We start from the raw sequence: 12,693 nt of genomic DNA on the forward strand, positions 1-12,693 counted from the left end.
AAGCCGTCATCCACCGATTGACCCGCACAAAGTGGAAAAGAGAGGCAAAACCCAATCTGCCGTTTGCCCAGCCGCCGTCATACCAGCTTGAGGCCTCGCTCAGACGGCAGGACCGCCGGCTTCTCTCCCAAATGAGAACTGGTGGAAAATGCCTAAGCTGAGATTATATCTCCACAAAATTGCGCCAGCAGACAACCCAGATCCGTCCTGTCGAGCCTGCAAGGAGGAGGACAAAACTATGGACCATGTGTTCCTGAGATGTCCCGCCAGCTATCGTGCTAGAACCCATCTGCTGGGACATTTCAGTAACCCACTTTCAGCACTTTTTAAGGACCCGCAGGCGAGTGTTGAGTTCCTGCATGCTGTCGGCATCGCTGACCGTTTATGAAGCCACAGCGCCAGAAGAGAGAGAGAGAGAGAGAAAACGGGACTTTATTTTAGCACCAGTTCCTCCCTCTCTGTCAATTATACTCCCATGATAGCAGAAGGATTCAACGTCTTCTAGTGCATTTCCTTCTATTGTGACCAGCTCCTTTCGTTGTGCATCTGCCCTTAGGACCTTTGACTGTCCGGGGTGGATCCTCAATCCAACAGACTCTGACAGGCTGTTTAATACTGAAGTCTTTGCTTGCATCTGTTCCTGGGTGTGCGACAGAAGTGCCAAGTTGTCAGCGAAATCCAGATCGTCCAACTGTGTCCATGGGGTCCGCTGTATACCATTTCTGTGTCCTCTTGGTGGTTTCCTTCATCAGCCAGTCGACTGCCAATATGAAGAAGAAAGGTGATAGTAAACATCCCTGTCTCACACCAGTCTTGATGTCAAAGTTGTCAGTGAGCTGGCCATCATGTACAACCCTGCAACTTGTCCCTTGGTACATGCTCTTGATGAGGTTCACCAACTTCTGTGGGATTCCATGGTGTCTCATTATCTTCCATAGTGTTGCTCGGTCTACACTGTCAAAGGCCTTCTCATAGTCAAGGAAATTGACGATCAGCTGGGAATTCGACTCCAGGAACTGTTCCACAATAATCCTCAGCGTGGCAATCTGGTTGGTGGTTGAGCGATTTTTCCGGAAACCAGCTTGTTCATCCCATAGTCTTGAATCCGTTGCTATCTTGATTTTCTCCAGAATGATTATGTTGAAGACCTTACCTGGTATTGAGAGAACAGTGATCCCTCCGTAGTTGCTGCAGTTGCTGAGATCTCCCTTACTGGGAAGCTTCATGAGGTGTCCTTCTTTCCAATCCTTTGGAAACTTGGTCTCATTCCAGATCCTGGTAAACAGAAGGAGGAGGAGGAGGTCTGCCGTCACATTGGCATCTATTTTTAGGGCTTCAGGTCGAATGTGATCAGGACTGGCCGCTTTACCTTTGTTTGGCTTCTTCATGGCATCCAGAATCTCTTGTTTTGAAGGAGCATCACAGCAGATTGGTAACTCATTTCTTGCTGGCAGGATGTTTGGTGGGTTACTCGGTGGTGGTCTATTCAGGAGACTGTTAAAATGCTCTACCCATCGTTTCGACGGAGCTTCCTTTCCAAAAATGGTTTTCCCCTCTTGGTCCTTTACTGGTACTTCAGGTTTCTCATATTTTCCAGCAAGAGTCTTTGTGGACTCCCATCCTCTAAGTGATTTACATGTGCCCTTCTACCGCTGCTTCCTCTGCCTTCTCTGTTCATGAATTCCTCATTGTCTTTTCTTAGTGATTTCTTGACATCCTTAGCTGTTGTCCTGTTCTGCTTCAATGCATCCGCTCTTGATCCTCTTGTTCAACTTGCATTCGCTTCTGCCTTCAGTTGTCTTCTTATCCTAATTAAATCCAATGAGTGTTGGCTAATCCATTCCTTGTGCTTTCATTTCTTTGCACCGAGTACTTTTTGACATGTTGATGTAAAGACTTCTTTGATCTTGGTTCAGTGTGTATCTACCTCCATGCCCTCTCTACCAAGATCAGCCAGAGGTTGAAATCTGTTCCTCAACTGCAGTTGAAACTCCTCTTTCTTGTGTCCATCTAAGAGACTTACTTGGAATTTCATTCTTTTGATTCCTGTACTGGTTCCGTACTTTTTGAGTCGAAGCTAGAGTTTTGCCAACATCTGAAGAATCATTTGTAGGGGCGTAGATCTGGACTATATTCATGTTGATGTTCTTGCTCCTAGAAGTGAATGAGGCAATGATGATCCTCTCCTCGTGTGGTTCCCAACCTCTATGTGACTTCTGTGCATACTTACTCAAAATGATTCCCACTCCTTCCGCATGGTGCTTGTCTTCCCTCCCAGAATACAATACTTGTTCCCCCGAGCTGAGCTGCTTCCGTCCAGACTGTATCCAGTGGGTTTCGCTGACTCCTAGTATGAGCAGCCTGTATCTCTTCATCTCTTGTACTACTTGAGAACTCTTTCCTGCTTCATACAAGGTGCAAACATTCCACGACGCAATCCGGAGAGACTTGTTCGACAGAGAAGGGTTCGGATCAGGAGAGTCCTTTCGGCTTTGTCCGCTGTCCTTCCTTGTTCCTGCTGATGCAAAAGCTCCTCCGTCTCCCAAGATAGAAAAATAAAAAGCCGTGTTTGTCCATGCTTCTGTAACTGACTGTTTTTACTTCATCGGCTAGTTGGCCCTCCGCAAACTGGCACTTTCCGGGCAACCAAACCTATGCACTTTTAGTTGCCTCTTACGACACGCAGTATGACGGTAAGTGTATTCCTTGCTCCCCCATAGTAAAAGTATGGGGCCCCCCACCTGCAGGGACGAATACAATATTAATACGGACTAAAAAAAACAAAGTACCAGTAATAGATTTTTTTCAAGATTCTTAGTCTTTTTCAAGTAAAAAAAAAAGCAGTGAGAAAAAATCAACAGAAAACAAATTGTAAACTCCAACAGTTTTAAAAGTCAAAACAACTTACCACATTGGCTGAGTGTCCTGACAACGTGGGGCAGGTTCCTGTCCCTTTGATGCGACTCCAAGTGTGAAGGGCTATAAGACAAAAAAAAAGAACAACAATAAACAAGGAACACATGATAGGATTCTCTACGTTATTTAGCCTGCATAAATATCCACCTTCATCCGATGATTCTTATCATCATCCAGACATGTATAACACAGAGGGCTGTTATCTACTTGCTGGCGCACACATTCGCTCTTTTTAAGCAACGGCAGAAGTGCAATCTGTAATAATATAGTATAGGACTGATTAGGTGAACAATTCTGCAAACAAATGATGAATCAGTTTTTCTCAAATTTTAATGAACATTATAATGTTATCACATGTAAAGTCAGGTTTAAATAATGCTCTACTACTTTTCAGACACATATGGTAGTAGGCTAAAGCCATTTGTTGTTGTTGTTAGCGATCCAGTAGCATCTGAGCGTTAACTCTTCTGCATGATGCCATTCGGTAATAGTTGCATGTTTGTTCTAATTGTTGTCTTGAGGAGTAGAGGCAAGTAGATGTGTGGGGTAGCTTATTGGGAAGAAAACATCCCCTTAAATCAGTTAATTTCTACAGAAGAACAGATGATGTTCCACTGTCTCTGAGGGGTAGTCACATAGTGGGCAGGCAGCAGACTGCTTTACTCCAATTCGGTTGAGATGTTGGTTGAGGGGTACATGTTGTGTTCTAAATTGGAAGATTATGGATTGATCTCCCCTACTCAACTCATTGATTGGATCTTTGACCAAAGGTTTATTCATGTGGCCATACATCCTCCTTCCTGTCGTACCTGTGGCCCAATCATTCATCCACTCTTCCTTGAGGTTTGACTTGATCATTTGGCAGCAGGTGGTGTAATTCGTAGGAATTTCAGGCTGAGGGAGGCTAGCTCCTTTCTTTGCCAGAGCATCAGCTCTTTCATTTCCCGGTACCCCAGTGTGGGCAGGAATCCATTGTAGGACTACTCTGACGTGGTGCCTACTTATCAAGTTATGTAGACTCCAAATCAAATGCAATATATCTTTGTTCACATCAGTCCCACTCTCAAGTGTCTCTAGTGTTGAAAGGCTGTCTGTAAATATAACGATGTCTGTGGTAGCAAGTGGGTTAGTGTCAAACAAGTAGTTGATGTAGTTTGCTGTGTTGGTGATAGCCTGTTGTTCGGCAATGAAATTGGAGCAGAAGGACCCGCTGGAGTTGAAGACTTCTTTTTTTTTTCCCACTGGGCAAGTTGATCACTGACCAGCGTTGATTGTTGCCTTAAACGCAGATCCATCAGTGTATGAGTGGATCCATGTTGGTGGATAGGAATCAATTGTTTCAAGGGCAGAATGTTTTAGTGCTACAGGATATGTGTTTTTATTGCTCTTGTCCAAAAGTGTTTTCCTAATTTCTGGCTTTGTTATGGTGAGATGTGGTGGGAGAGTTGAGGGAACTCTTTCCAGAGGTTCTCGTCTTTCAGGGAGGTGATGTTTTTCTTGGAGATTGAGAACAGTGTCAAGTACAGATTTTGTATTTTTTAGTCTTTGATTAGGTTTTCACTTGTCAACAAGGACTTTATAAGGGTGGTTATTTTCTAGTCTTTTAGATCTTTCATATACTTCTAAAGCTGCCCCTTTTCTTTGAGTTTCTAATGGCTCAATATTTGTGTGGATTTCACAGGCCGCAGTCGGTGAGGATCTCATTCCGCCAGAGATAAGACAAAGAGCTTGGTTTTGGATGGTGTCCATTGAGTTCTTTGAAGTTTTACTGCAAATGTTTTGTAGAACAAGATTATAATCAAAAACAGCTCTGGTATATCCCAAATAGAGGCCTCTCAAGGTGTTCTTGTCTGATCCCCAGTTGGTACTGGCAAGTCGTTTGATGAGATTAAGTCTCTTCATAGCCTTCTTCCTAAGGTTGTTGGTGTGTTGTTTCCGGTTGAGCTTGCTGTCAAGTTGTACTCCAAGATACACTGGGTTATTCTCCTTTTTCAAGTTGGTACCATCTATTTTGAGAGGGATTTCTGCATTTACAAGTTATAGCTTCTCGTAAAAACAGAGTAGACAGTTTTTTCGCAATTTACTTTCATCTTCCATAAACGGCAATAGGTTCCTAGGGAATTTAGATCATCTTGTAGTCTTCGTCTGCTTATTGTTGTCGAGTTTCCAGTGTGATCAGGTCATCAGCAAAAAGGGCTTTTTCTGTTTTGAGAACATCTGAAACATCATTGAGGAAGACAAGGAATAAGGTACAGCTGATAGAAGATCCCTGTGGGAGTCCTTCCTCCAGTACTGCTTTTGAAGATAGGGTTTCATCCATCTGGGTCTGGATAAGTCTATCTGTCAGGAATGATTTAATCCAGGAGTACATGTTTCCCTTGATTCCCATGTTCTGCAGTTTTAAGAGTAGTCCTTTCCTCCACACTCTATTGTAGGCTTGTTGGAGATCCACAAACACAGCCGTTGTCTGTTCCCCTCTTTGAAATCCATCAATGATTTTCTGTGTGAGCCTGAAGAGCTGGTCTTCTGTCCTGCCTTTTGACCTGAACCCTGCTTGACACTGTGATATCAGACCTGAAGACTCAAGCCACCAATAAAGACGAAAATTGAGGATTCTTTCACAGAGCTTGCCAATACAGGACGTGGGTGATATTGGGCGGTAGTTTTTAGGGTCATTGGCCTTCTTTCCTTTCTTTAAGATTGGGTTTATAGTAGCTAGTTTCCATGCTTTAGGCAGATTTCCCTCGGTCCATGTTCTGTTGTAGAGCTTAAGAAGTAGCAATTTGGCTTTTTCACCAAGGCATCTCATTGTGTACTTTATCAGGACCTGGGCTTTTTCGCTTCTTTAGTTTCTTGATTGCACAGTCCAACTCTCGCTTAGTTAAGAAGTCCTGGAAGATACTCGGTGTCATCAAATCTCTCTCTTTTCCTTTCAGAACACTCAGTAGACCCCTGTCCAGGTCATTCCTTTTGCTGCTCTTGTTAATGGAGGCAAAATGTTTATTGAAGTGTTCGGCTTTTTTGAACTCGCTGGTGAGAACTTCGGTTTCTGTGTGTAGTGGTTTGGGGTTTTCTTTCCTTTTTTCGCCAGTGAGGTTATTTAGAAGTGTCCAAGCTTCACGTCCACCTTGATTTAAATTGAGTCCCTCACACTTCTGCGTCCAGGCTTCCTTCTTAGAATCCTTGGTGACAAGTTTAGCCTCTGCTACGGCCTTTTTGTATTTAATTTTCTTGTCCATATTTTTTAGATCTTTCTCATATTCATGTCTGGCATCATTTTTAGTTTTTGTAGCTTTCTCCAAGCGCCGGTTCCAAAAGGGTTTATAGTTGGTTCTGCACCCCTGTGGGATACTCTTCTTTGCAGCATCTAAGATGGTGGAGGTGAGTTCACTATTAAGGGCGTCTATACTTTTATTGTCTAGATCATCCAGTTTAACGGTGTCCTCAGCTGTTTTTCTGAAGAGATCCCAGTTTGCCTTCTTGAAGTTCCAACGGGTTCTTCTTTTCCTTTGTCTGTGTTTCAGTATACTGATTTTGGTGAGAATGGGACGATGGTCACTAGATATACAGTCTAGCACCTCTTCACTGCAATTGTTGTGTAAATCAGCAGAGACCAGGGTGAGATCTGGTCTGTGGAGGGTCCCATGTCTCCTGTGAAGAAGTGTTTTGCTTGAATCCTCATCTTGAAGAAGGATTAGGTTAGTGGACAGACATAGTTCTTCAATCCTCTTACCTGTGTTGTTTTGGTCAGCATAGCCCCAAAGGGGGGAGTGTCCATTAAGGTCACCAGCTATGACCGTCTTTTTAAAGATAGTGCTCTGTTCCAAGAAGTTCAGAGTGCTACTTGGGGGACAATAGATGTTATAAAGTATGAGCTTGCTGTTGCCATACCACAGGGTGACTTTATGTGCGTCTGTGGGGTGCCAATTAAGGAGCTCTACTTCACCCTGGATGTCATTTCTGATATAGGTTATAATCCCTTGGCAACCTTCACATTTACATGGATAAGGGGTATACCCAGTGATGTTTATGTCACAGGATGAATGGAGAGTTTCCTGTAATAGAGCAATGTGGACTTTCCTTTCATACAAAATTTTTCCCAATTGTGTTTTCTTCTTGTCCAAGCCACAGACATTTGCCTGAAGAATATTGAAGTCTATAAGCTTCTCTTTTCCGTTACCAGTTGTTGGGGGTGTTTTCTTCTTGTTTTTCAATTTTCTCTGCTTTCTGATTTTCTTTTTCTTCCAATAACCATCCACCAGGCCAGCTTGGTTGCCCACTAAGACCTGGGGGAGACTTTGATTACTGAGGCGGCATCTCAGCTCGTATGGGATTCTATCATTTGTGAATAGCATTTAAAACTGGTGGTTCTGTGATTTTCCTTCCATCCCGGGGTAGGAGATAAAGCAGTGGCTGTAGGTGCAATGCCACAAACAAAAACCCAACTCCATCACAGAGAGCTTGTAAGAAAAATAAATGGGTATGTTGGTGTCTGTTGTATTATATTGAGAAGTTGTTTGAGGAGATAAAGAAGAAAAAGACGCTATTAAGAGCATAGTTGCTGTGTGTTGCTGAAATACAAAAATTATAATATAATAATAATAATACTAATAGTAATAATAATAATAATACCAATTGGAAGCTAGATTTCCCCCCTCCTACCAGAGCAACCAAGTCCTCTCATCCGAGAGATGGGGGCAGGGGAAGGCATGGCAGATCCCAGAGGGTTAATGTTGTCAACAAGCAAGACGCAAATGGTCTCTGCACCTTCTCCGCAGTCATAGGGCTCTCCGATAAGTGCATGCTTAATACATGTATGTAGTTGGGTATTCCCTACGTAAAGTCACATCCAGTACAGTGCTGGCAATGAACCTCTGCTTTCCACCCCACCAATACCCGTCCCAACTCCAGGTCAAAGAAAGGTTGTCGATGGAGAGAGGAGAAAAAAAAAAGTTAATAAATGTAGTAAAGTAAAACAATAAAGACAATAAATAGAAAGAGTAAGAAACATAGTAAAGTAATATGTCTCTTTTTGGGGTCACCCCTTGACCCGTTAGCTTCCTCTTTTTCTTTTCCTATTTGAAGAGTACTAATCCCCCCCACCACGAAGAGGTGGGTCTATTTGGGGGGGGGGGGGCCAAAAGGTAAGTGGTACTGTAAAACTCGGGGAGAAGGCAGTTTGGGAATAGCCATTTGAAAATTGAAAAGAAAAGTGTTTTCACAATATTCCTTCATTGCTGACTGCTGTTGTCATTATTATTATCATGGCTGGTGTCGTATTTATTGTCACTGCTTTTTTAAAAGCTACTAACACTATCTTTAGAAAAAAAAAGACATACCAAAATCATAGCTCCACAAATCAGCAAGGGCCATGAGATCCTTCATGCCCCCATGCACCAACATGAGACTCTCGTATGTCACTGCAATGTGACCATGACGTTTTCCAGGCTTTGAACCTGATAAGTGCTTCCAGTTCTCTTTAGCTGAAACATAGAGAAAAATCACTTTCATTAGGTACCTAACACTAAATTTTCATGGATTTAAGTGAAAACTTATTCCACATCAAAAGAACTTTTTACTCTAGGTATTTTGATTAAAAAATTTAATGCAATAGGATGATCATTAAGGAAATCATGAGTGTTTGAAATTATATATTTTTGGTACATAAAACACAATTTTCAGAGACAGTTCACGCATAAATGAACTTTGCTTCACAAACCAAACAATATTATATATTTTTGGTACATAAAACACAATTTTCAGAGACAGTTCCCGCATAAATGAACTTTGCTTCACAAACCAAACATTTTCGGTTAAAGAAGGCAGCAAAAACGACAAAAATTTCATCAACTTCAGAATATCACAAAAACTCACCTGTGATTAATAGATGCACATTAAATATATATATATATATATATATATATGTATATATATATCAAATTAACCTTTTCACTACCAGGACCGTGTTTCACAGCTCATGTTACCCCCAATGCTGGACCGTGAGCGGTCACGTCATGCAGATAAATCTTGATTTAAAACATAATGTATACAATTGATTGGCCGCATTAACTCTTGTCCTGCGTCTGTGCTGAGATGCAAATCTTATCAGCAACCGATTACGTCGGACGCTCCGGGCAGGCCGCCGGGGTCACTCAGTGTGTACCTTTGGTGTACAGCGCGCGCCGGGAAACCTGTGTTTTCGCCATGAATACCGTGGGAGTGTGTTAATCGATGATGAAAATAACGCTATATCTTTCATAGCTTTCTATTTATAAAGTGTTACAAACACATGAATAACCCCCTCTCACAAGCTGATAAGACATTACGAGTAGTTACGCCCATTCTAATAACCTTTCTAGACGCTCTAGTTGTTATGAAAGATCTGAGGTTCAAAAGAGGATAATATAGGTCAATTTCCGAATGTTTTGCACTCAAATTGTACTTTGTACCTTCACAATGGTATTCAAAACTATCAAACAAGCTTATTTTTTATCATGTAGTATCATTTCATACAAAATGAAGCTCATTTGAAAGGTTTTATATAGAAAAATGGAAGTCTTGTTTCCTGACTATCCTTTCGAGCTCCTCATGTCCAAGTGGGTCAATTTCTTCTATAATTTCATTGGACGAACATCTAGAGCTACCAACTTGGCGTGTTTTGAATGAGATGTATGCCTCGATTACGAACCAACGCAGGTGGTTCTAGAAGAAGGCAACAAACGCACACAAACTCAAGCAGACTGATGCACACACACTTGACCTGCGTGAATGGGGATCCGACGCGGGACCTGAATTTCACGTGAGATGATGCTCAGCGCGCGTGCACTGAGCCAGGGGCTGGACTGACTCGGGACCAGAACGCAGGCGAGGTGCTGAAATAGGCTTATCGGGCGACATAAACGCGGCCCCCGCAGGACGATGGTTAATAGGCACAAAGTTGGGACGTGGGAGGTGTGCTGAGAGTGCCTTGCATAGCTTTGCCGTACATAATGAGTTAGAAACAAAGAATGGGTTTGTAAATCACTGACCATCCTTTCCCACACCCATGTCCCTTCTATTCAGTCCCTTTCGTGGCACTATATATTGATGAGGAGTGATTGAAAGCCAGATGACTACATTGCGTGGGCCTGTGTTTGTTCAATAAAGTGACTGGGCAATCTTGACTCAATATCTCTTTACGGCTAGAGTTAGGATTTTCTGACCTTGCTCTATCTGAAGTATTTAGATTTACACAAAGGCAAAGAAGCGTGGAAAAAAAGAGGATTTTTATTTTCTCGGTGAAACTGAGGTCTTGCTGATTTTGTTCCATCCAAGGTCCACTGTATTAACAGGTCTAGGTTGTTATGAAAATATAGAAGACTTATGATCAGAAAATTATTAATTTCAGCAGATGCCTGATCTGAGGCAAATGTCAGAAATCATGGTTTGACACTCTTCTCTGCACCAATACTCTCAAAACCTATAACCTACATTAATCTGGTAATTCCCCATAACCCATCAGTTCAGGTTCTCTCAGTAAGGCATCTTAGTCTACTCTCACCTCTTACATTGCCTACAACAGTGAACAAACATAATATACCTATGTCAAAAGCCCAAAATTCATTGATAGAGCCAGAGCTGTCTGTGAACCCTCCGTATATGTACATGAAGCCTTTGTGAATGACAGCAGAGTGCTCACGACAACCCCCAGGTCTTTCTTGTGAAGAATCATAGTTCACAGCACGAAGCATATTCAAGTCTGGGATGGAAAACAAAAAAGGATAATTAATAATATATTGCATGCAAAAAGTTGAGACCGAAGCATTGTAATTAAAAGCACTGTATGCATCTCTACAAACTTTGAGCAGAGAGAGAGAAAAAGAGAGAGAGACAGAGAGAGGGAGAGAGAGAGAGAGAGAGAGAGAGAGGGAGGGAGGGAGGGAGGGAGGGAGAGAGGGAGAGAGAGAGAGAGAGAGAGAGAGAGAGAGAGAGAGAGAGAGAGAGAGAGAGAGAGAGGCTGGGCAGGGATGACAAAGATTTTCAGATTTTCAAAATGCTTGTATTGATTTTAAATACCTTTGGCCGGTGCATCCATAAATTATAATCTATAAGTTGGAAAATATATTAGTGCAGTACATGAGATAGACAAATAAAATGAGTGAGACAATTCTTTTAGAGAAAAATACACTTGCGCACGCACGCACGCACACACACATGTGCAAGCACGCACACACGCATGCACACACGCATGCACACACATGCACACAAACACAGTTGCAGCATGTGCTTTCTTGATGATGTTGAATGTGCCTTCTATGCCGGCGTAGTAGACTGAAAGCTCATCTTCATAAGTTTCTGCAAATCACCATATTAAAGAATTTCACACTTGTTGAGAAGATAATATACATGGCGGGACTTCATCTTTCAACAGCCTTTTTAAGCATATTGAGTTACACAAGTTGACTGTAATAAGTCATTAAAAAATATTTTTTTTATTAGTAGAGGGTTTTACGGCGCTCGCAACTGCATAAGGTTATATGAGCACCAAGGGGTGGGTGTCAACAGAGAAGTCTTTACAGGGAATCAGACTTAGACTGCTCACCTCTCTAGCGTCAACAGCACAAGGTCTGCTTTGACTATCAAGTAACCCCAAAATAGCAGGTCACAAGGGAGTGAGAAACATACAAAAGAAGTCGAGGAAAATGACAATAGTAAGGATCAGGAAAGAAAAAGCAGCAGTTCCCTGTTGTAGATCAGGCACAGTTAGGAGCGTGACATGAATCAACCCATTTACAATTCTACTATGCTTGAACGAGATATGTCCCCCCTTTGGGAATGGCCTAAAGACACTTCAGTCAGTGGCACTGCCCGGGGGGGTGTAATAAGTCAGACTGAATAAAGTGTAACTAAATTTCCGTTATTTCATGAAATGACTAGATCTAGGAATTTTTAGTCATTTCGTGAAACGACAGACCCTCACAGACATTTCATGAAATGACGGATTTCACAGTCTGTAGGTATAGACCTATATATGCTTTTAATGACGAATTTATGAAAGCGACAGGCAAAGTTCATTGGACACACAATGCGGAAAGAAGCATTGGAGAATATTGTAACAACAGGCAATTTTGATGGAAAGAGAGGCAGAGGCAGACAGAGGGACAAGTTGACAACATGGCTGGGAACAGCAAGAATGACAGACACCATCACTGCAACGCAAGAAAGAGTGAAGTGGAGGTCTATGATCGCCCACACCAGTCGGCAAGGCACTGGATGATGATGATATAAATATATCTATCTGGTGTGTATATACGTTACAGTCAAATTGTGAAATACTGTGTATATATTACTGTACATATGTGTCCAGACGCGGTAGAATAAGGCATTCGTCAATTTTTGGGCATGTGGAGTTACTGATATCATCTTAAAGCTTGTTCATTTAATTATTTTTTAATGAAAAAATACACATCTATCTTGACTAGAAGGCGAGATTATGTGTGATTAAAGGAGGTGGGGGTTGCCCGGTTTCAGAAGTAAAATTAGCGAGAAAATGCTGCTAAAGTTGGTTGATTTCCAAACTCTGAGAGTCCAAAGAAAGTGGAAATTCACATATTTTGTGCCTTTAATCCATGTTTCTCAGTAAATCCACACAAAAATGTGTTTTTAAATGGACATCAAAGATGTTGAGCCAAAAAACAAAAATTCTAAAACATTTCCCACACTGGCGGAAAAATGCCAATATCTTCTATCTCATTATTTTGACGAGTGTCTGATTTCACTACGATGCCTCATATATAT

At 41.9% G+C, this 12,693-nt stretch overlaps 1 protein-coding gene across 1 annotated transcript in view; it reads right to left on the reverse strand.

The window, feature by feature from the left end:
- The window catches only part of LOC101855468, a gene marked incomplete at its 5' end in the record, with an annotated part of 31,855 nt that overhangs the window by 11,691 nt on the left and 7,471 nt on the right, over window positions 1-12,693 (reverse strand). Inside the window, 3 exon segments of the mRNA XM_005092557.3 lie at window positions 2,909-2,979; window positions 8,256-8,399; window positions 10,496-10,654. Coding sequence (XP_005092614.2) covers window positions 2,909-2,979; window positions 8,256-8,399; window positions 10,496-10,654 — 374 coding nt within the window.

Source organism: Aplysia californica, unplaced genomic scaffold, assembly GCF_000002075.1.
Source record: "Aplysia californica isolate F4 #8 unplaced genomic scaffold, AplCal3.0 scaffold00048, whole genome shotgun sequence".
NCBI lineage: Eukaryota > Metazoa > Mollusca > Gastropoda > Aplysiida > Aplysiidae > Aplysia > Aplysia californica.